General features: G+C 55.3%; 1 protein-coding gene across 1 annotated transcript; it reads right to left on the bottom strand.

The window, feature by feature from the left end:
* Window positions 1–10,433: 10,433 nt before the first annotated feature.
* Window positions 10,434–17,178, bottom strand: LOC111157486 (ribosomal protein L3). The gene is made up of 10 exons (XM_022518916.1): window positions 17,149–17,178; window positions 15,988–16,180; window positions 14,931–15,099; window positions 14,239–14,374; window positions 12,972–13,158; window positions 12,255–12,415; window positions 11,648–11,749; window positions 11,105–11,200; window positions 10,657–10,776; window positions 10,434–10,534 (listed from the first exon to the last, which is right to left on the bottom strand). Exons 1-10 carry the CDS (start codon window positions 17,149–17,151, stop codon window positions 10,490–10,492), a joined length of 1,212 nt encoding a protein of 403 aa, XP_022374624.1. The 5' UTR covers window positions 17,152–17,178; the 3' UTR covers window positions 10,434–10,489.
* Between the last annotated feature and the right edge of the window lie 5,686 nt (window positions 17,179–22,864).

The following is a 22,864-nucleotide window of genomic DNA, read 5'->3' as shown; positions in this document are numbered from 1 at the left end:
ACGCAGCGTCTCGCAACCAAAGATCATAACCATGAAAATGGATTTAGAGAACAGTGGGAGCGGGCTCTGAGAAGCAGATTCCCAAACAAAAGTCCCATTGTCCCAGAGGACACCAGCCCGCAATCTTCCCACCCGCTAGACAGACAGACATCCCGTAAGGGGATGAGCCCAGCCCTGGTGGGGGTCGTTCCTTGGGGCTATGTCTCTGGGCCTGAACAGCAAAGGCGGGAAGGGAGAAGGGAAGAGAGAGGGCGCTTCTGAGCAAACAAAAGGAGCTGAGGACCTCACCTCTGGGCCCTGGGCAGGTACCTTTGCCAAGAGAGAAGAAGAGAAAGAAAGCCGTTGATGCCCCAGGTTTGGGCGGCGGGTATGTGGTCACAGGGGGTGGTGGCAGGACCTACCCCCTCCCCGGCTGCCAGAGCTTGGAATTTTCTCCTGGCAGGAAGGGCCCACCCTCCTAGGAATGGAAAACAATCCTTGGCATCTGGCCCCTGAGGCGTGCAAGGTCCTTGACAATCAAGCATTATTATCCTCCCTGGCTCACCCAGGGCAGAGGGGAAACCGAGGCAAGTGGGGGTCTCTTTTTAAACCAAGAACCTGAATGGCCCCTGACAGATTCCATGGTCCTCGTCTCTGATGGAGGAATGTCAGAGCTGAGAGAGCCGCCGAGGAGGGGCCCGGGTCAGCCCAGGCAGGGCAGATGGGACCAGAGAGGGCAGTGACTTGCCCAAAGTCGCCCAGCACGCCACAGCAATCTCATTTCCTCCACAAAGGCTCACTTCCAGGGCCTCCTCCTTTAGGAAGTCTTTATAGATCATGCTCTCCTGAGCCCCTATGCTCCTTAAGATTTTACCACTCCATGCCAAGCAGTGTGCTCTAAGTTCTGTGTTGTTGTTGCTTTTTTAAAGGTTATGTTTTCTAGGTATTCTGTGGGGAAACGTCTCATCTTTCCAGCCTGTGCTATGGTGGTTTCTCCTTATTGTCCTGGAACCAGAAGACTTGGGTTGAAGCTTCCATGCCCCTGCTCAAACACCAACCATGGCTCCCCACTGCCCTGTCAAAAGCAGGCAGGCACTTCCGGGGCGGGGGTCCTGCGGCCTCATTCCTTGGTCCCACTGGGCAGAGGTCTCGCCAAGTTCCTGGCAGCCGCCCCCAGGCCATCTCTCTCCCTCACTCCCTGCTCCCTGGAGCCCCTTACCCTCCCCCTCCTCTCCTGGCCAATCCAAGCCTCATCCCCCAGGCCTCCGCTGAGACCACCTGCTGGGGACACGGGCCTCCTCTGGGCCACCTTGGACTTCCCTCTGCTGCCCTCACTCCACAGTGCCCGGCAGCTTTGGGGCGTCCAGGACCTCCTAGCTCAGCCCGCTGAGGCCCCAAGAGGGCCAGTCCCCTGTTACAGGACCCCCACAGACACCGTCCACGCCCAGAGACACACAGCGCCTCTCATTCTCTCTCTCTCACACCCACACACACACAGTTCACGTGTGCACACATGCTCCGGTGCACACGTGCTTGCAGACGCACATGCGCAGCTCAGCTATGCACACACGCACAGGTGCACACGTGTGTGCAGACGCACATGCTCAGCGCATGCAGGCACATACATATGCACATGCGCACACTGACGCACACCCACATGCCCAGATGCACACGCCATGCGCGCGCGCACACGCCCGCCTGCCCCTGGCCCCCGAGACCGGCTGCAGGAAGCCCTCAGCTGTCCAAGCCTTTTTCACTTCAGCTTTTCCTAAATTTGCTCTGAGGAAGTTGTGGCCGCCCCTGGGTTCTCCTCTCTGTCTCATGCGCTCCAGACCACATCCCTTCCCTCCCTGGCTTCTCTAGAACCTGGAGCAGGATGACCAAAATAAGGGAACAGGGAAGACAGTCAACGTGATGAGGAAGACCATTCTACCTACGGTGGCAAGGGGTAGCGCCGAGGGAAAGGGAAGAGGTGGGCGCAGGGGGCATGGGGCGAGCGGGCTGCAATTCTTACTATGGTGCTTGAGAGAGGCCTCGCGGGGAAAGTGCCATTTCTGCCGACTTCTAGAGGAGGAGCATTCCAGGACAAGAGGAGAGCCGGTGGAAGGGCCCTGAGGCAGCAGTGCGACTGCCATGAGAAAGGAACAGAGAGGAGGCCAGTGTGACACGCATGGGTATGGGGAGAGAGGGAGGTGAGGTCAGGGACAGGGCACTGGGGCGACGCGGGCTGGTATCTGCATCCGGTGGGAGCTATGCAGGGTTTGGAGCTGAGAAGGGAGGCACATTGTTTTATTACTGTGGTAAAATCCACATCCCATAAAATTTACCACTTTAAGGATTTTTAAGTGTACACATCAGCGGAATTAAACTCATTCACATTATGTAGCCCGCAGCCCTGCTCCTCTTCTGAACTGGAGACTGCGGGGAGGGGTGTCGTTCGATGGGGGCGCCAACAGGATCACCCTGGCTGCTGAGTGGAGAAGAGACAGGAGCCTCCAGAATGGAAGTAGGAAAGCCAGACAGAGGGCAGGGACCCCCGGGTTCCACCACGGCCACGCGGCCCTGACCATCTGGGTGACTCTGGCAAAATCGCTTCATTCTTCAATTCGCGCGTTCAGTCAGCTGCTTATTCAAAAGGTGTTTATTGTATTGAACACCTACTATGTGCTCAGCGCTTACTGGGTGCACAGGGCACGAGAGGAGCAGAGCGGACAGACACAGCCCCTGACTCAAGGAGGTTGCCGTTTGGCTGGGAATTTGACATGAACCAAAAGCAGCAAGAATTGATAATGTGATGGCCTTCATGAGTGGTGGTGAGCGAGAAGCTTGAGATGGCAGGAAGAGCCGGCATCAGGGCACCCTGATGGTCTGGAGAGGCTTCCAGGAGGAGGTGACTTTGGAACCCAGCCTAGAAGGGCAAGTTGGGACTACCCTCTGCAGAAAAGAGGGAAAAGCATTCCCGGTAGGGGAGCAGCCTATGCAGAAGCCACCTGCTTCTATGAAAGGCTTCCTCCCTGTTCACTCCTCCAGGTAAAGGGGCCCAGAGGAGCCTGTGGGTCAAGCCCGGGTTCCTCTTCTGTGAAATGGGTGTCCTCTTAGCGCCTGTCTCCTGTAGATGGGAGGAGTAAATGAGCCAATGTTTGACAAGTGCCAGATGTGGTGCCGGGGACACAGTGCACAGATGGACCAAGGTCGTTACCTTTCCCGACCCCACCCACAGCATCATGGTCTGGAGAACAGGGGCCCCCTGGTGCCATGGAGGGTGTCAGGGAAGACCTCCCCAAGCCCCCCATCTAAACCTCTTCCCAACTTGCTTCTTGCTGTGCCTGACATTTCTATATCAGAAGCTCATTCCTTTGAATTATGCTTTCCCACCTTCCAGAACCATCCATTCCATTCAGGTGAACTGTGGGCATGTTATTGCTCCGCCTTCACAGCTCATCGCAAGCCTCCCTCTTTCAGAAAGCCCTCCCTGATTGCTACCGCCAGGGAAGTCCCCCTCCTCACTCTGCATTGGCCTTTGGCCTTCTGAGTCCAAGCCTCAGAGCTGAAAGGGCACTGAGAAGTCATCCCTCCCTGAGACCCCAGCTTCAGAGGAGGAAATGGAAGCCCAGGCCTTGGGGGAAGCAGGGACAGGAGCCAGGCCGCCACCATCGCCAGGCTTGTTGCTGTCCAGGAGGCCCTGTGGCCTGAGCAGATCAGATTTACTATTTGCCTTTTTTAAGTCATTAATCTGGGATGCCTGGGTGGCTCAGTTGTTAAGCATCTGCCTTCAGCTCAGGTCATGATCCCAGGTCCTCAAATGGAGCCCCCCGCATCAGGCTCTCTGCTCAGCAGGCAGCCTGCTTCTCCTTCTCTCGCTCCCCTTGCTTCTGTTCCCTTTCTCGCTGTGTCTCTCTATCAAATAAATAAATAAAATCTTTTTTTTTATTTAAAAAAATTTTTTAAAAATAAATGAATTATCCAATCTTTCACCCAGACCGAAGGAAACATGAGGGCGGCTTCCGTATCACCGGAGGGACTGCTCGGCGGCCCGGGTGCCCAGAGCTCCTTCATCCCTCAGGGAGGCCTCACTTCCCATTAGCGCCTCTCAGGCCACTGGCCCTTGAGACCACTTCCAGGTTTGTGCTGTTGATCGGATTTTAAAGACAAAAGCCAAGCTTTGAACTCCAGAAGTCAAAGCCTCCATGAAACAAACCCACTCAGAGGCCACCCCAAAGAGCTGGGGGCTGATTTGGCCCTTGGAGCGGTCACTTGTCACCTCCAGCTTAGTGGTCCTTGGGGACCAGAACAGGCAGAGCCATGTGGAGCAGCGGCCCTGTCTGAGCCCTGGTGTTGCCATCTGTGAAATGGAAGCAATATTGCCTAGTCACACATTCGGTATTTACTGACCGGGAGCGCAGGCCGGACACTGAGCAAGGACTCAGAGCCGGGAGCCAGGTGGGGCACGTCCTCCACCCGGTCCTGTCGAATCTTCGCTGTGGCCCTCAGAGGGCTGTCACGGCACTGGAGACGAAGAACCAGGATCTGGCCCTGGCCAGCTCTTTCCTGTGTCCCCTGTGGGGGCCATCACAGCACAGCCAGAGGCCTGGGCCACACGACTCTGGTGGTCCCCCATTGCCGAGACACAGGAAGGCAGGCTGGGGTCAAATGCTGAAGAGCCTTGAATGGCACACCAAGGTGCCCAACACATGGTCCCTAATGTGTCTGGCATACGAATAGGCGATTGTGCCATGGGGAGCCATGGAAAGCTTTTGAGCAGGGGAGGGCCGGCCTTTGATTGACTATAAATGTTTGGGGCTTTAGATAGTGCTGGTCCCAGGAGCAAAGTGTTAGGCCCAGAGCCAGATCCCTGTGCTGGTTCCTCCAAAGCCTCCAACCACCCTCCACCCCCTGCTCTGGGCCCTAGGACGCTGACGTCTGGGTGACATCTGGGGACAGCCTCAACCCAGCGTCTCTGCTGGCTTCCCGTAGGGTTCAGCTGGCAGGACATCCAAAGGTTGAGGATGGTGGTGTCCCGCAAATGTTCGGCAGCCAGCTCCCGGGGAGAGAAGCCCTGATTTGTGGTGGTTACGGATTTCCCTGGTGTAAATACTTGCAAGCCGGTGGAGACGGACAGACAGACGGATGATGGGCAGTGTGTGTCCTAGTGGGCCCCAGAGTTGTCACACCAGTGTGATCACGAGCCTTGCCAGGATGGAATGGTGTGGCTGTGTCAGTGTCGAGGTGTGTCTGGGGTTCAAATGAGGGTGATGACAGCACCCAGCCTCCTGTCGAGGGGACTTTCTAAGTGGCACAAGGCTCATCCCTGTCTTGTCCGGCGCCCCTGCCCAGAGGTCTTCCCGGGATGACCATTGCCTGGGTCCCTGTGTTGTGCCCCTGGCCGGGCGACCAGAGGAGTGGCCTGCCATGGGGCAGGGGCTGGCTGGGAGCCCTCGGGGTCGAGGTGGTGGCCCACGAGGATGGGGAAGTGGTGAGTCGGCTATCTTTAGCGTCCTCTCTCAGAGCCCTTTTCCTCTGCGTGCTGCTGGGGCTCGGGTGGCAGGCAGTGGGGGGAGGGGGAGAGGGACACTTCTCCATAATCATATGAAGCCTGGGCGCCCGGAGGCCAGCCGGGGGGCCAGGGGGTCCACCTGTCTGCCACAGGCCTACAGCAGCATCTCCCGCACTCCCATCTGTCAAGGGCTATGCTGGGAGTCTGGGGTGCAGTGGGCTGCCAGGGGGCAAAGGGACATGAGAGCTGCAGGTGCTGCTGGGAAACACTGCCCAGCCCCTTCCTCACCTGCAGCCTCAAGGCACCTGCTCCAGACGGCAGTGCGGTGCAGAGTGGCACTCAGGTCCTGGAGCCTGGGTTTGAACCCCTGCTCCGGCACTCCGGAGAGTCCCACGCGAGGGTCCATTACCCAGCTCGTATTTTCTCATTGTGAAAACAGGAGTGAGAACAGGAGCGGTGGCTCCCAGCTCCCAGGGCTGTGACGACCCCGCAGGGACGCAGCATGTCAGACGCCCGGCAGAGAACAGCCCAGCTCTGTGACCTCACCGGATTCCCTGAATGTCTCCGGCCCCCCAGTTTCCCATCTGTACAATGGGAATGGTGGTTGTAAGGATTGAAGTACCTCAGAGGGTCTAACACAAGCCTTGGCACGAATGAGTTCTTATTAAGGCCTCAAATCCCAGCCCTCCCCAGTTATCCACTGTGTGCCCTTAGGCAAGCTGCCCAGCCTCTCTGAGCCTCAGTTTCGCCTCTGCAAAATGGAGTAAAAAGGGAAGTTGCGCAAGGGCCGATCCTGAAGACTGAGTTTCTGTGTGTAAAGTACTCAGGACAGTGCCTGGATGGAGTAAGGTACTCGCAGCTAGTGCCACCTGTCCCCACTGGCCAGTGCCGCCTAGAGGCAACGTCTGAGGGAGCGCTGCTCACTGTGGGCCCTGAGGCCACCGAGCCTGGGCCCTGGGCCCTGGGCCTAGCTGTGTCGCAGGTCCAGGGGACTGATGGACGAAACATGGTCAGGATTCTGCATTTTCGGAGTTCTGATGTGTTCACAGGCCCTGGAAGGTTCCTGGAGGCCGTCTCACTCACTTCCAAGCCCAGGGCTGTTATTTCCTGCCTCCTACGGAGTCTGGGTCGGGCCCCAACCCAGGCTTCTGCACCTACTGGCCAAGGGGCAGGGGAAGCTCCCTGGGCTCCTGGGAGCAGGCCAGGAGTCTGGCCCCAGGGGAGGGGACGTGATGCTGGAGAGGTTGGCAAGCCTCGAATACCAGCCTATGCGGCGTGACACTGCGTGGAGGGCGGGCAGGGACCCATGGGAGCTTCAGACAAGTAGCTGCGTGCTGAGAGCCCATGGGAGGAGGGCGAGGCCACCGGGAGCGCAAGGGTGGGCTCCCAGGGCTGGGGTCGGGGCTTGGGGACAGGAGGACAGAGGACCCAGCCGTGTGGCCTCTGCTGGCAAGGCTGTCTGTGAGGCTCCGGGGTGGGGGGGCGGGCAGAGTACCCTGGGGGCGAGCCCAGGAGGCGCAGTTAGCTCCCCTCCCACCCCCGCCCCCTCCAAGGCCATCCCCAGGTGAGCTCAGCAAAGTCACTAGCTCTGTCGTGCCTTTTAAGGCAATGGTGGCTCCCACCACCTCCCTGTTCCCACTTGCTCAGAAATTCTCTGCAGGTATTTTCTTTTCTTTTTTCCTTTTTTTTTTTTTCTTTAGGAGGAATGGAATGAGACACCTTGTTCTGACACCACAGGATTCCAGCAAGGCCTGAGGGCTCTGGTGACAGGAAGGGCATGGTGACAGACAGCAGGCACAGATTGCAGGAGACAGAGACGGCGGCCCCACCCACCGCAGGCCCACAGCAAAGCCTGGAGACCCCTGGCTGGGGCACGCAGACACACACACACACACACACACACACACACACTCACGAGCATGGGCAGGTCCCCGAGACACAGGGCACATTTACTGAGCATCTACTCTACGCCAGCCCCTGGCTGGGTAGGCAGGAAGTATCCAGTCCCACCTTCACGGACCTGCCTCCCTTAGGAGTGCAAATCCGAGCTTGTTAAGCCTCCCCTACCTCAGGGCCTTTGCACCTGCTGTTCTGCTCAGCCAGGGGTGGGGTGGTCCTCTCTGTAGAACTCACTCAGGCTGGATTTTTTTTTTTTTTTTAAGTAGTCACTAATGGCTTCAAAGTATGTGGGGGTTTTTTTGTTTTGTTTTTTGGTTTTTGGGGGTTTTTTTTAGATTTTATTTATTTGACACAGAGAGATCACAAGCAGGCAGAGAGAGAGAGAGAGAGAGAGAGAGAGAGGAGGAAGCAGGCTCCCTGCCAAACAGAGAGCCCGATGCGGGACTCAATCCCAGAACCCTGGGATCATGACCTGAGCCGAAGGCAGAGGCTTAACCCACTGAGCCACCCAGACGCCCCCAGGCTGGATTTTTAACACTGTCTCCTAACAGCCCCCCGTTGCTCTGCAGCCCACTGGCTTGTTTTATTTCCTCATGGCATCCATCGCTTTTTTTTTTTTTTTTTTCTTTATTTGAGAGAGCAAGAGCACAAGCAGAGGGGAGAGGCAGAGGAAGAGGAAGATGGCTCCCTGGGAGCCTGACACAGGGCTCGATCCCAGGGTCCTGGGATCATGACTGAAGCAGAAGGCAGACACTTAACTGACTTGAGCCAGCCCCACATCCGTCACTACTAAAACTGCCTAGTTTACTCACGTTTACCATCTGCATACCCACCTAGATCAGCTTCTGGAGAGAAGGGCCATTAAGCTCCCCACTGCTCCCCCAGCCGCTGGAGGAGTGCGGGGTCCGCAGCAGGTGCTCAGGATTTGAGTGCAGCTGACCCCACACACTGGTGGTTGGCCTTTCCTGCTGGCCGCCCACCCCCAGGAAACCCTATTATTCGTCCTAACAACCCCAGCTGTTCTGTGCCCCCTACTGGGGAGGACTTGCTCATTTGGTCCCACTGACACCGAGAAGGTGAGTCCCCCCCCCCCATGAGACTGAGGCTTGGAACTGCTCAAGGTCACTCACTGGCCAGAGGCAGGCAGAAACAAAGAGGATGGGAATGGGAGGGTATGGTCAACGGCCAAGTGCTCGCTCCTATCAAGCAAACCTGCCCCTGAAAAGGGCTGTGTACGTGTCACATGGGTGGGGACAGAAAAGGGAGTGGTGACCCCATCACCTGGAGGTGTATCTGTGGCGGGGGATGCTTGTGTGCAGGTCAGCCTGGGGGCACACAGAATATGCTTTCCTCCCCTTAGGAGCGAGCCTTTGTCCCCTGGACCCCACATCCCATTATTCTGGCCATTACCAACTGACTGGGTGGGGAGACTGCCAAGAGAATCCCACAGAGGTAGAGCCCAGGTCCCATGCCTGCCTCTACCAGAGGTGCCTGGCACCTCTGGTGGCCCTGGACCAGGTCCTGACCCCTTCTGCCTGTGGGCTTGACCCCCAAGATCGCAGGGAATCCTGGTTCAGAGACCCCAGTAGGAAGAGGGAGAGGGAGAGATGTCACCACCCTCGCCAAAGCCTGGGGCCCTCCAGCAGGATGCTGCCCACCCACCCCCTGGCGGCCAGGGCCTGAAGTGCAGCTCCAAGCCGCTCGGAATCCAAAGGACCCAAGGTTGGGAGGCGCTGTGGGGGCCAACAGGGGTCTTCTGAATTAGCACAGAGCGGGCTTTGAGGACCACTCCCCCCAGAGCCCAGAAGGGGCTCCAGAAATGTTAGCATCAGACATCATGGGAGGGTCCCCAGCTTGGGACTCCTCTGTGCCCTCCAGACCTCGCCCTGCCTGTCAAAAAGGAGGACCCTTGTCTAACTTCAGCAACCTGTTCTGGGCTTCCAACCTGGGCATCAGGACCCCAGCCCACTCACTGCGGGGACTGTGCTAACTGGGAAACAGAGGGTCTCAGGCCACCTCGAACGTACTTGGTATCCACACCAGCCCATCCCCAGCTAGCGTGAGCACCGCAGGGGGCGCCAGAACCAGATGGCCGGTGGCTCCCCAGCTGGGCTGGGAGCCCCCCCGAGCTGCCCCGGCGGCAGCCTCAAGGGATCAGAGGCAGAACACGCTCCAGAACCAGAGGCCGTGTGAGGCCGCTCGGGCTGAGGATGGGCGCCGAGTCTGCAAGAGCATCGGACACCTGGAACACCAGGATCAAAGCCCAGTTGGTCTCAAGGACATCAGTGGGTCAGGCTGAAATCAGAGGCTGGGGTGTTGAGCTTGGAGCGGCCCAACTGCTCGGCAGCATTACAGGAGCCCAGGCCCAGAGGACCGCAGATGGCCCCTATGCTGGCCAGCAGAGCACAGGGTAGAGGCCGAACAGTCCCCACCCAGAACGGAAAAGGGGCCCAACGGCTTCACCAGCTGGCCGCATCTCACTGGTGTGCTCATGTCCCCAACCTGTGACAGCTCTGAACTGGCCCCTTCCCCAGTGTCAGCACTCCAGGGTCCTCACAGGCCCAGGTGCCTCTGCCAGGGAAGCCCACCCTCTCCCACACAGCGTCACCGGTGGCAAACAAGCCAGCACTGGAACCCAAGCCTATATGGATTAGTGACTGAGTTATTCTTACATTGAACAGACCAGGGCTGGTCCTGCCATGCCCATCAGCGACTCCAAAGACCACAGGAACACGAAATCCCCACTGCCTCCCTCCCACCGGGCTGCCACCCACACTGTGCAAACACACCCGAGCTCTACGGCAGAGCCAGCACCGCCCGCCCTCCGCCGGGACACACGCATTTGCACAAAGCCTGCTGCTCCCGGGGCAGACCAGGGCACAGCTTCGTGCTGCCCTTACACCCTGACGGGAGTTTACTCATTTAAGCCAGACAAGTGGTGGGGGAAAAAGGAGACCCTTAGCGAAGCCAGAGGCCAAAGGCAAGATCTCTCGAAGAACACGAGGCCCCTGTGGCCATGGCGGCAGCAGCCGGGACCAGGAAGCAAAACCAGAAGCAGAGGTCACTGGAAAATAGTTTTTATTGAGATCCCACCAGCTACACAATCTGCTCCTGACATTAAGCTCCTTCTTCCTTTGCAATTCGGTCTTTCTTAAGTGGTCCCTGTGGAGAGAGGGCAGCAGGCAAAGTCAGAGGGAGGAAGGCAGCTAGGCACAAAGACTAGCCCGCACCCCACTGGGATGAGAGACTCAGCCCCCCTCTCCCAAGCCAGCCAGGCTGCTCACCATGAACGCTTTCTTCTCCTCCACCGTCTGGAATCGGCCATGGCCAAACTTGGAGGTGGTGTCGATGAACTTAAGGTCGATCTTCTCCAGGGCCCGCCGTTTGGTCTGCACCAGCAAGGACTACGGGCCAAGAGAGGAAGATTAGTTACGAAGAACCGAGCCTTCCTCTGCCTCACTCATCTGGGTTCACAGGCCCCCTCAGCAGAGGACCAGCAACCTCCATCAGCCCCTCCACGCTAGCTGGTTTCCCCAAGGATCTCGTCCGACTGCCCCCCTGAGCAAACAGCTGGAGCATGCCAGACGGGGAATTTCCTCCTCCCAGGACCTCAAAGCCATTGCTGGAGCAGCAAGCACCCCCCTCTTCCTCTGAACTGCCCTCCACGAAGTGCGGGCACTATGTTCGGCTGTCCCCCATCACCCGCCCTGACGCAGAGGGCCCCAGCCTTACCTTGCGGAGTGTAAGCACTCGCTTCTTGGTTCCCACCACACAGCCCTTCAGCATGACGAAGTCATTGGTCACTTCACCATAGTGGACAAAACCACCCTAGAAAAATCAAGGTGTCAGGTCAGATTAAGCACGGGGACAGAGATCGCTCAGACAACACACACGAATGACCCCTTCAAGTTCAAGGTGGTCCTCGCCACCTGATGACCACCAGGCTGTTCTCAGAAGGAAGGCAGCAAGGAATGTTTCCGCAGTGTGACTCGGGCGCTGTGCCCAGCGCTCATTCCAGAGCCTCATCACCGAACAGCTGGGCCCGAGACCCCACTTCTCACCCATCAGCCCCAACAGCTGGACTGAAGACCCAGCATTTCCAAGCAACAGACGACCGGGTATGGTCTGAGCAGGGCAGTTAGCAGACTCTGGAAACGGCCTCCACGTGTCAAGACCCAAAAGCGCTTCGGTCCCAGCCCATAGGGAAGGCCTGGCACAAAATCCTGCCAGAGCCAAGAACTTGGAAGCTTGGAGAAGGCGGCTCTCATTACTCACCAGGGGGTTGATGCTCTTGTCAGACAGATCGTAGTCGGTGGAGGCATTGTTCTTAATCAGCTTGCCGTCCTTGATGAGGTAGCCCTGGCCGATCTTGTAGATCTAAGAGAGGGAACAAGCCCTTCAACACTGAGAGGGAACAGTCGTACATGGCCCTAAACGGCAGGCCAGCCAACGGGGGAAGATAACCATCAGCTCAGGGGCGGGCAGAAGGCTCTGGATGGAAAGCAGCTGCCAGTCCTACTGATGGGGTACCCCAGGCCGGGGACCAAAGGAAGCCGGCTGGGCCTGAGAAGCCTGCCACTTGGCTGAAACGGTGCAGAGGCCTCCGCCAAACTCTCAGAGGGAAAGGAAGGGACAGACAAGGCTCCAATCCCGGGTCCCTCTGAGAGCCAGCTACACCACAACCTACTTTGATGGCACCTTACAGATCATACCCCAAGACCCAAACCATGCCCGTCAGACCAGATGAGCACCTTGGGTCCATATGCATTCCAGAAGCGCCCCCACCGCAGTAGCCCCAACAGGAACCAGAAACCGCACTCCCCACAAGGGCTTGTGCTTCCCTTCCCCGCTTGTCTCCACAGGGGCCCCCTTGGCACCTCACCTTCTTGTTGATCTCCGTGCGGTGATGGTAGCCTTTCTGCCCAGCCCGAGCCACGGAGAAGGCCACGCGGGCAGGATGCCAAGCCCCAATACACGCAACCTTGCGCAGGCCCCGGTGGGTTTTGCGGGGTAGCTTCTTGGTGTGCCAGCGGCTGGTGACGCCTGGAAGAGATGTGAGCTTGTCACTGGGGCGTCTGGCACTTGGGCCATCGGCCCCTCTCCTGCTGAATGCCTGATGGGAGTTTACTCATTTGTGGTACGTGCACAGAACATCATTTAACAGTCACTAAGTCTGAGGAACAGGTGGGTTTAATGTCCTCTCCCCACTCCTATGTCCTCAGGCTGACCACCAGCCTAGACATAAACCTGTTCTCAACCTGTAAAACAAGGCCTTGGAGAATGAGCCCTGAACTAGACGAGGACCGTGTGCATTTCACCGCATCCACCAAGTTCCTCGCTCGCAGAGGCCCGCCCAACTTCCCAGAACGCTCTGCCTTCTGCGGTGGGCACCAATGGTGAGGGTTCAGGCGGATGGTGAGGGATCTCCCCCACTCCTCCGTGTACTCCCCCCCCACCTGACCACAGGGCTGCTCTCAGAAGGCAGTGAAACAAGTCTCTGGAATCTTACTCAGGCCATGTGCCCAGCGCTCATTCCACAGCTCAAAGATCTGGCCCTGAAACCTCTGAGTTTTACAACTTGGGTCACCGCAAAGCTCACCTTTGTAGCCTTTGCCCTTGGTGACACCAATGACATCGATCATCTCGTCCTGCCCAAACACTTGGTTCACAGGCACCTGCTGCTCCAGCCTCTCGCGGGCCCAGTCCAGCTTCTCAGCCACTGTGCCTCCGTTCACCTGGATCTCCATGAGGTGGGCCTTCTTCTGGCGCAGAGGAAGCAGGCGCATCTAGGAGGGAATCAATACAGCTCAGATCCCGAGCTCCAAGCTCTCCTTCCATGGCAAGTCTGACAACTCTGAACCTCCTGTCTCCCTATTGGCAAAAATGGAAAGACTCTTTTCGGTGTCCTAACTCCCCACTGGGTACAAGTTCCCTTCTCAATTCTGATGCCCAAATTCACCATGATGAGCTGATCCTTTAACAGACATGTAAGGGCCACGCCAACACAAGCAGACAGGAGACAAATCCTAGGACCAACAAGCCCCACGTTCCTGATCATCAGGGTTTTGGCCGGTCCCTTTTGAGTACTGCCTTGGTTTACCCTGGCCATCTACCTTAGTCTGTCAGTAAGGCATTTACGCTGTGGGAGAGTGGAACAGCACCTCAGTCAAGGGCACAAGCTGCAAAGATTAGGGCGAAAAAGAATTCAAGGCAGAACTTCATTAGGAACAGCCCAGCACTGTCCTACAGAACTTTCTTCAGCTTCAGTAACGGGCTTACTACAAACGTGAGCCGATGGTCACAGCTAACCACAGGGAAACTGAATCTAACTAAGGAATCAACTATAACCCTAGGATGGCGGCTCAGACCAACTGTACACGAGCGCAACTCTGACCAAGTCAGGAAAAGGCTCATTCAGTTCACACCAAGTCAGATTTAAGCACAAATGGCCAACATCTCACTACTGACTACTGTTTTCAGTTAGGTATTTCACAGCATCTTAAGACTCACCAGTTCCTTCCACTGCTTTTCCTAAAATGGGGCAGTTTCCCTAATACAAAGCCCATAGAAACAGGGCGCCCTCTGCTGGCAACAGATAAACCAACACCAGACTGGAGGCAGCCCAGGCTGCCTCCTCAGGCCAATGATGGTCTTAACCTGCCCCCAGAAATCAAGGGAAGGGCAGGTGCCCCACGCGGCTAGCTGGCCCATCCCTTCAGAAAAGTAACCGGAACCGGTCTTACCACCCCTCTAAAACCCTGAGACAAAGTCAGTTTGGGCTGAGGATTAACGCAGCAGGTAACAAGGTTAAGCACCTGGTAACTTGCAGGGGGGCAGCCGCCCTCCTTTTGCGCCCTAGTGCTCACCTGGGTGTGGGCGATGACCCGGATCACCTGGCAGTACTTCTTCATGCTGCTGAAGTCCTTCTCGAGTTGCTTTTTGCCATCATCATCCTGCCACTTCTTGCAGTACTTGGTGAAGGCCTTCTTCTTAGACTTATGCCTTCAGGAGCAGAGCAGAGTTGGGGAGGGGCCGGGTGCAGGCCTTCATCACCCCTCCAGGGGGTGAGCGGAAGGCACACTGGCACCACTTGGGGATGGAGCTCATTGCCGGCTTCTAAGGAGCCTTTTCCACCGGCAAGCGGAGCCTGGATGGAGCTCATCGGGCAGAGCCGAGCGGAGCTGAGCAGAGGTCCACAAAATTAATGCAAGTCACAAGCATTCAAATACACACTAATCCTTGCTCCGGCTGAGCCATTAACCCAACCACACTTCCAGGCAGGACTGGGGGAGTTACACTGTTCTCTCAAGTTCTAATCAGACTCTCAATACTTCCCAGCAACTAAGAGAACACTGAATACTGAGTCCTCAGCCAGCACCCACTAGGGTGAACATGAAAGTCCAGAGGTGCTCAAGGTGTGCCCTCAAAACTGTTTTGTTCAGGAGGCAACTACTAACCCTGACACCAGAGCAGCTCTCCCCCAGCTACAGAGAAGCCCAGCACAGGGTACTACTCTCTTCCCTGCTAATCCAGAGTGCATGGCCTCCTCGTCCCTTACCAGTTCTTATAGAAGCGCCTTTTGCATTCATCACTGATGTGCTCAGCAAAGATGGTCTTAAATGTACGGAGGCCTCGAGGGGTTTCCACGTAGCCCACGATGCCCACAACCACCATGGGTGGTGTCTCCACAATGGTCACAGCCTCCACAACTTCCTTCTTGTTCACCTCTGCCAAGAGAGGGGTCAGACTTGAGTGGGATGGCTAGAGTCCCCAACAAGGAATCACGATGTTTTGCAGAAACGTGAAATGCTCATTTAGTTCAAGAGGACAACCTGCTTCGAATAACAGGCAACTTTGCAGAAATGAGGCCTTATCAGCAATCTGGACTCCCAGGCCTGTCCTTACCACACACTATAATTCTAACTCAAAAAAATACCAGGACTCTAACACACGCTAGCTTCAGTTCTCCTCTATCATGAATCTTTCTAAAGGCAAATCCCTTGTTGCCTAGATAATACAAAAGTACGACGTATAAAGGGATGTGCTAACAGATCTGAGCACAAGGTAGGTGTTCGATGCCTACATTAGAATGTACCGTGGGGGGGGGGCACCTGGGTAGCTCAGTGGGTTAAAGCCTCTGCCTTCGGCTCGGCTCATGATCCCAGGGTTCTGGGTTCGAGCCCCATATCAGCAGGGGGCCTGCTTCCCTGCCTACTTGTGGTCTGTCAAATAAATGAGTAAAATCTTTAAGAAAGAAAAAAAAATGTACCATGTGGTACAGGAACCAGTGTTGTTTTACTCAGTGATTTTTTTCTCCTTTGCACTTCATAACCCAGGGACATGGGCAGCATTAAAGCTTTCAGGTTAAGGTACCCAAGTACTCCTTAGTGTTCTCTTCGACACTTCGGCTCGAACAATTTACTCACATAATACATACTCCCACCTAAAGCAATGCCAGCCACCTGTAGCCTTTACTAGTCACCAATCCTGACGGAGACTTCCATTCTGTCAGGAGGCCGGCCTGCCCTCTGCTGACCGCAGTCCAGTCCACCCCCACCCTCAGCTCCTCACCACCACCAGGCCCAACCAGCGTGAAGGGGGCTGCCTGTACTCACTGGATCCTGGCCTGTCCACCTCCCGCACGATGTGAGTCATGCCGGCCTTGTAGCCCAGGAAGGCTGTGAGATGGACAGGCTTGGAAGAGTCATCCTTGGGGAAGCTCTTCACCTTCCCGCGGTGCCGGCTGCTGCGTTTCCGAGGCAAGAACCCCAGGGACCCGTGCCTGGGAGCGGAGAATTTCCTGTGAGACTGCGAGAAAAGGGTCAACGTTAGCACTCAAGCTTGTCTTAAGGAGCTCACGTCTGATGCCCGGCTTGCCTCAGTGGTGCAAGGGTCTGCCGCAACACGGGGTCCACACCAGAAACCCAGCAGCTCAGCCTACATGCTTACGTGCTGGGCTGGGTTCTGAGAAGGGTCACTGACCCTTAATGCCTTGAATCTTTGCCTCAAAACCTCATTTTGTAACCAAATAAACAGCCTCTCCTTTATTCTCTAAACAGGACAAAAGCACAACAGGTGATGTCCTTAAAATGACCTCACAGGTGCCTGTCAAGGCCACATTAGCACAAAACGGGCACTGGGACCAAGAACTGGGTAGCAAAGGGCACCACACCACAGGCTCCCCAGCTGGACAGACACCCGAAGGCCCCTAGAACTCGACAGAGCCAAATCAGAACCTGACAATCAGCACGGAGCCTCTGTCCGCCCGTCAGTGAGTTCATCATCTGTGGTTCCTGGGAACTCCAGAGGCCTTACGTGGGGCACCGACGTGCCACCCAGGTTAGCCCAGGCTCCCCCCCCCAACCCCAGGCTCCCCCCCCAACCCCGCGCTGATTTCTGAACCTCCCCAGTCAGCACAGGAAGAGCCTAGCGCCCCCACTCAAGCTCCCCCTGGCCCATGCGCTCGCGGACTCTCATCTAGATTAACACTGAATGCGTGAGCTCGAGACTCAGAAGTGATCAGTGCCTCGAAAATTTCAGGGCTCGGGACCTCCAAACCGGAGCCCGCCCCACCGGCCTTCGCCAGCCGCCCCGCGGGCCCCAAGGCCCCAGGCCTCCCGTGTTTTCAGAAAATAGGCCTCGCTGGGGATCTCGCTAAGACCCCCGTGCTCTCGGAACAGGCCCCCGGCGCCCGCCAAGTTTAGATGGCGGCGATGGGCCACGGATTGAGCCGCACCGCCGCGCCAACAACGAAAAAACGCCATAGCGACACATACCATTCTGCCGCCGAATGCTGCCGGTAGAGGTCGGAAGACTCCCGACGAGCCATTTATAAAGCCCCGCCTGGGCCCGCCCCTTCCGGCGTACGAGCGCGCGCCCGCGGTGGACGACGGGTCGTGGGGCGGGATCGGGCCGCCATTTCCACGCATGCTCGTCCTCGCCGAGCGATTGTTCTGAGCGGGACGTCACCTTCGGGGGCGGGGATTAGAGACTACGGCGAGCGACTGGGTTCAAACTTCGTACTCTGGCCAAGAATAGGAACGCGGTGACTGGGTTGTGGGACTTCAGGTAGCTGCTGAATGTGCTGGAAGACGCCGTTACGCTGAAGCTAAATAGCTGTGTCTTTTTTCATGTGAAATGCAGTCACCTCCAGGATTGAATAACCCAGCTGCGGGTTTCAGTCCCAACGCGCCTTCGCACGTGCTGTCCCATTTCCGTCCCACTCAGTAAATTCGCGGTGTTGCCATTTGTCGGGCACGCCGGGTTGGGACGAGTTGCCCCGCTGCCACCTGCTCAGAGTTGGAGAGAAAAGACCGAAAGCCTGGTTTCCTGGCTCCCAACCCAGAGCCGCTTCCACGACACCAACTTGCCTTTAATGCATTGTTTTCGAACGTGCTGTCCCTCAAGCCTCATCTCAACCACTTCTCCCGGTGTCCAGCTGCTGTGGCCGGGCTTCTGGCTTCTAAGAGTCAAGGGGGCGGCCAAACGATCTCAGGAACTGAGGTGGCGGATCCAGCTGCCCAACCTGGAAGCTTGGCCCTTCTGCCTGGGGGACCCTCGCCGATCTCTGCTTGCACCCCTACCTCCCACCCCCATCCCCACCCCCACCTCCGTGACCCAGGAGGCTCCTAAGTGCTCTCCCTGCCTCCAGGCTTGCCTCCCCAAATCTTTTTAAGAATCAAATGTCCTGGGCGCCTGGGTGGCTCAGTGGGTTAAGCCTTTGCCTTCGGCTTAGGTCATGATCTGAGGGTCTTGGGATCCAGCCCCGCATCAGGCTTTCTGCTCAGCAGGGAGCCGGCTTCTGCCTCTCTGCCTACTTGTGATCTCTCTGTCAAATAAGTAAATAAAATCTTTAAAAAAGAAAAAAAAAAAAAGAATCAAATGTCCTGTTACTTCCTATGAAAGTAACCCCCTCACTGAAAAGACCAATGAAGTCGCAAGTCATTCACATTAGAAATTCTTACTGGAAAAAAAAAAAAGGAAAGAAAGAAATTCTTACTGAAGGCCTGCTGGGTGCTGGTTCCTTGGGATTAGGATTAGGATTAACTGCCACCGAAGGCTCTATTTTAACTGGCTACTCCTCCACTGTTTTTCCTGCGTGAGGGCACGCACATTCTTTCCCATATATCACTTTGCACCTCCATTCCACCCAGTCCTGTTTGATTCTGGGCCTGGCCATTGCTCCCACCATTGTTTAAAAAAAAAATTCTTTTAATCTTCCCACCATCCCTTGAGGGGCAGCGCTGATGGGTCCTCAGTCCCTAACTGGAAATCTTTGGGGCAAGATGTGTTCCCAAACTCAGCATTTTTCAAGTTTTAAATAAATCATGCAATATGGTGCACACACTTATGTAATCCTCCCCAAACTCTTTAATGAAACACATTAATTCTGTTAAAAATATATATATATATTCTCATGGAGTGAGATAAATATAAACGTCTCCACATCAGTGCCAGGCTGACTTTGCTGCCTAAAGAGTTCGGATCAGTTTGATTTTTGCTATCAAATGACTTACGAAGTTTTTAATTTCAGAATTGCAGACAAGGGATTATGACCCATATTGTCTGTCCCCTCTTACAGAGAAAACAAACCCTCAGGCCAAGAGGAAATAATTTGACAAAAGTCACACAATCAGGGGCGCCTGGGTGGCTCAGTGGGTTGGGCCACTGCCTTCTGCTTGGGTCATGATCTCAGGGTCCTGGGGTCGGGCCCCGCGTCGGGCTCTCTGCTCAGCGGGGAGCCTGCTTCTCCCTCTCTCTCTGCCTGCCTCTCTGTCTACTTGTGATCTCTGTCTGTCAAATGAATAAATGAAATCTTTAAAAAAAAAAAAAGTCACACAATCAGTGAAAGACAGAGCTGACTCTAGCTTGGATATTCACCTTGGACTTGGTGTTCAGTAACAACCCCGCCCCCACTGGAAACGCTTCTGGGGTCCCAAGTCATTCACTCAGTAAGAAATTCTTAAGGTGCCTGGGTGGCTCAGTGGGTTAAAGCCTCTGCCTTCAGCTCAGGTCATGATCCCAGGGTTCTGGGATCAAGCCCTGCATCGGGCTCTCTGCTCAGCGGGGAGCCTGCTTCCTCCTCTCTCTCTCTCTGCCTGCCTCTCTGCCTACTTGTCATCTCTGCCTGTCAAATAAATAAATAAAATCTTTAAAATGAAAGAAAGAAAGAAAGAAAGAAAGAAAGAAAGAAAGAAAGAAAGAAAGAGAAAGAAAGAGAGAAAGAAATTAATTCTTACTAAAGGCCTACTCTGTGCTGGCTTCTGCACCAGGCTGTGGGAGTACAGAGAAGAACAAGACAGCCACTATCACCCACCAAATAAGACTATTTAAAACCAGGAAGAGAGTTTTAAAAAGTTTCACAATGTCACCGAAGGTGCTAGCCAAACTATTCTAAGAGAAACGCCTTCTTTACCATCCAGAGAAAAAATAGCAGGGCCGCTTGGGTGGCTCAGTCGATGAAGCATCTGACTTGGGCTCAGGTCATGATCGCAGGGTCCTGGGATTGAGCCCCACAACAGGCTCCACACTCAACAGGAGTCTGCTTGAGATTCTCTCTCCTTTCCCTCCGCCCCATCCTAGCTTTTGCACACATACTCTCCCTCTCTCTAAAATATATACATAGAATCTTCTTTAAAAATTAAAAAATAGGGGCACCTGGGTGGCTCAGTGGGTTAAGCCTCTGCCTTCGGCTTAGGTCATGATCTCGGGGTCCTGGGATGGAGCCCCGCATCGGGCTCTCTGCTCAGCGGGGAGCCTGCTTCCTCCTCTCTCTCTGCCTGCTGCTCTGCCTGCTTGTGATCTCTCTCTCTGTCAAACAAATAAATAAAATCTTTTAAAAAAATTAAAAAATAAAATGGAACTTCTAGTAAGGAGCAGAAAAGGGTCACAGGCTTTGCTCAAATACCTAAAGAGCAGATGTTCTCTACAGCAAGATAAAACCCAAGGTGTGGAAGGTTAGGAGGACATGAGGAGGAGCTGAATGGGGATGACATGAGGATGTTTCAACATTCATCTCTCTCACTAGACTGGAAGCTTCCTGTAAGCAGAGACCATGTCCTGTTCCCGTGTGCTCAGTATCCAGTGCAGGGCCTAGCACAGAAGTCGGGGTCACATTTGGTCAGATAAGGGCATGAACACTAGGGATCCAAAGTTTCACTTTCAAAGGCTGCCTCTCTTGTCCTTCTGAAGCAATAATGCCCCCTCTTTGACACGAGTTCACATCTTGATCTTTTGTGCTGTCATTGACTGCAAAACCACGTGGCCCAGGTGACAAGAGTACTGGGGCCAGAGGATCAGTTAAGGTGAGCTTGTGGCGGGAGCGCAGCCCAATGCTCCCGGGCCAGGAGCCTGGGCCGGAGCCTCTGGGTCATGAAAGCCTCCCACCCCTGCTCCCCCACCACCAGCTGCCGGGACGATGCCCCACAGAATGGGAACCGCCTGGCCAGGGGTGCATGGCAGCTCCTATTCCTGCTCCTGTGTGGCCCAGGCCTGGTGAAATTCTCTGCCCCTCTGTTGGGGCTGCAGGCGGCCATAGCAAATATGGCCTCCCACTGCCTCTCAGTCTACATACGGGGCCTCTGTATGCTGTGGTGCAGCAGCCTGCAGGTAGGCGGGGGGATCCCCCTCATCCTGGCAGGGAAGCTGTGCACAGAGGTGCTGCTGCCCATCCAGCGGGCCTTGTGGCAGCCACTGACCGTCGCGTGGGGCTGGGGCCTGCAGCAGCTTACCACCCTGAGGCATGGAGCCCACCACTGCATCCTGCAGCGGCTGTGGCCCTTGAAGTGGGAGGCAAGCCTAGTCGTGCTCTCCACGGCCCAGTGGACATACCACAGCCAGGCCGCCTTCCGCCATAAGCACAGCAAGGCCGTGGAACTGCTGCTGCGAGCTGCCCTACAGCAGGCAGCTGTGTCCCTGCCACTCCGCTGCCTGGATGGGCTGTGGGCGGCCATGCGACGGGCGGCCAGGGCTATGTGGGGCAGGGGCCTGAGACCCCCAGAGTGGGCCAGGCTGTGCTGCACAGACTCCAAAGACCTGGACACAGTCACCACCATCCTCCCAGCCACCACCACCCCTTTTAGCCGGCGCTTCCCTGGACCGAGCTCAGTTGCCCTGAGCAGGGTCACACCGGCCTCCATCAGCCTGTGCCTTGTGGTTAGGGATAAGGATGCCAACGAGCAAGAAGGAGGTTGGGGCAGTGTGGCCACCGAGGTGCCCATCAGCACCAGGTTCCAGAGAAGCAGCACAAACAAGATGACCTTCTGGGGTTCATCCAAGCAGGCCCTCGCTCTGCAAGTCAAGGTCACCTGTATTCTCATCATTCTTCTCTATATCTATGCCGCGTCTCTCTTCGTGCAGATCTTAAAATAAATGATCAGGTGCCAGCCAGCCTCTCGTACATCCCCAGCTTTGCTTTGTCCGTGAGAGATTGGATGGTACCAGGTCTGTCCACCTAGGTCTCTGCTGAGCTGGGGGCAGGGTCAGTGAAGCCACATGCATACCCGGGACTAGGTTCGGGGACCCAGTCTCAGCTCCGTTACCACTGTGTGTCTCTGGGAAGGTTCCTTTATCTTTCTTAGCTTCAGTTTCCTTTTTTGTAAAATGTAGATAATCGGACTCCAGGGAGAGGGATTACATACAGTTGTGCCATCTGTAAATTGCAGAGTGCTCTTCCTTCTGTACTTACCCTCAGAGAGTGTGTAAGACCTCCTTGGAGAACACGTTCATATTCTATTAAAGGATATAAAAAGAAGACCCAAATAACAGAGGGACATTCTCAATTCATGGATCAACCAGCCTAATGTCTTAAAAGTGTCGACTGTCTCCAAACTAATCTATAAAGTCATTAGAAGTCCAACCAAAATCCCAAGGGATTGTGGCAAGGCATAATGGGAACCTGATTCTAAGACGTATAGAGAAAATCAAGGTCCTTGAAAATTTAAGGCATTTTTGGAAAAATGGAACCAAGATGGGGACTTACTCTGCCAAATATTAAGATCTATATGTTACAAAAGCACAGCAGTAAAAACAATGTGGTAGTGGCAGGAAAAACAGGCAGGTGAATGTCTGTAGAACCCTTAAGTTGTCTACAAATGGAAACTTAATACAGGAAAATAAGGGACATCCCAAAGCAGTGTGAGAGCATGGCCTTGTTAGTGGATGGGGTTGGAGAAATTGGTTGACAATGTGAAAAAATGAATACTTATGGGTCCTGTAGTGAGTTGAAGGTGTTCCGTAAAGACATGTCCACCCAGAACCTGTCAATGTCAATTTATTTGCGAAAAAGTCCTTTGCAAAGGATTCTTTGAACCAAGGGTCTTCAGACTAGATCATCCTGGAGTATGATGGGCTCTAAACCCAATGACGAGTGTTTTTATAAGACAAACTAAGGGAAGGAAAAACACAGAGAAGTCCATGTGAAGAGGGACACAGATTAGCCAAGGAAGCCAAGGATTGCCAGCAGCCACTGGGAGCTGGGAGAGAAGCATGAAG

Source organism: Enhydra lutris, unplaced genomic scaffold (genome assembly GCF_002288905.1).
Source record: "Enhydra lutris kenyoni isolate GAN:26980312 unplaced genomic scaffold, ASM228890v2 scaffoldscaffold55, whole genome shotgun sequence".
Taxonomy (NCBI): Eukaryota; Metazoa; Chordata; class Mammalia; order Carnivora; family Mustelidae; genus Enhydra; species Enhydra lutris.
Note: the sequence above shows the minus strand (reverse complement) of the source record. Positions and strands in the feature narration are given on the sequence as shown.

What these genes read in the sequence shown, in the direction of transcription:
- LOC111157486 (XM_022518916.1), bottom strand. An exon ending in GCACGGAGATCAACAAGAAG is followed by an intron (nt 11,750 to 12,254) that starts GTGAGGTGCCAA and finishes TCCCTCTCTTAG; the next exon opens with ATCTACAAGATCGGCCAGGG. An exon ending in GAGTGCTTACACTCCGCAAG is followed by an intron (nt 10,777 to 11,104) that starts GTAAGGCTGGGG and finishes CTTGGCCCGTAG; the next exon opens with TCCTTGCTGGTGCAGACCAA.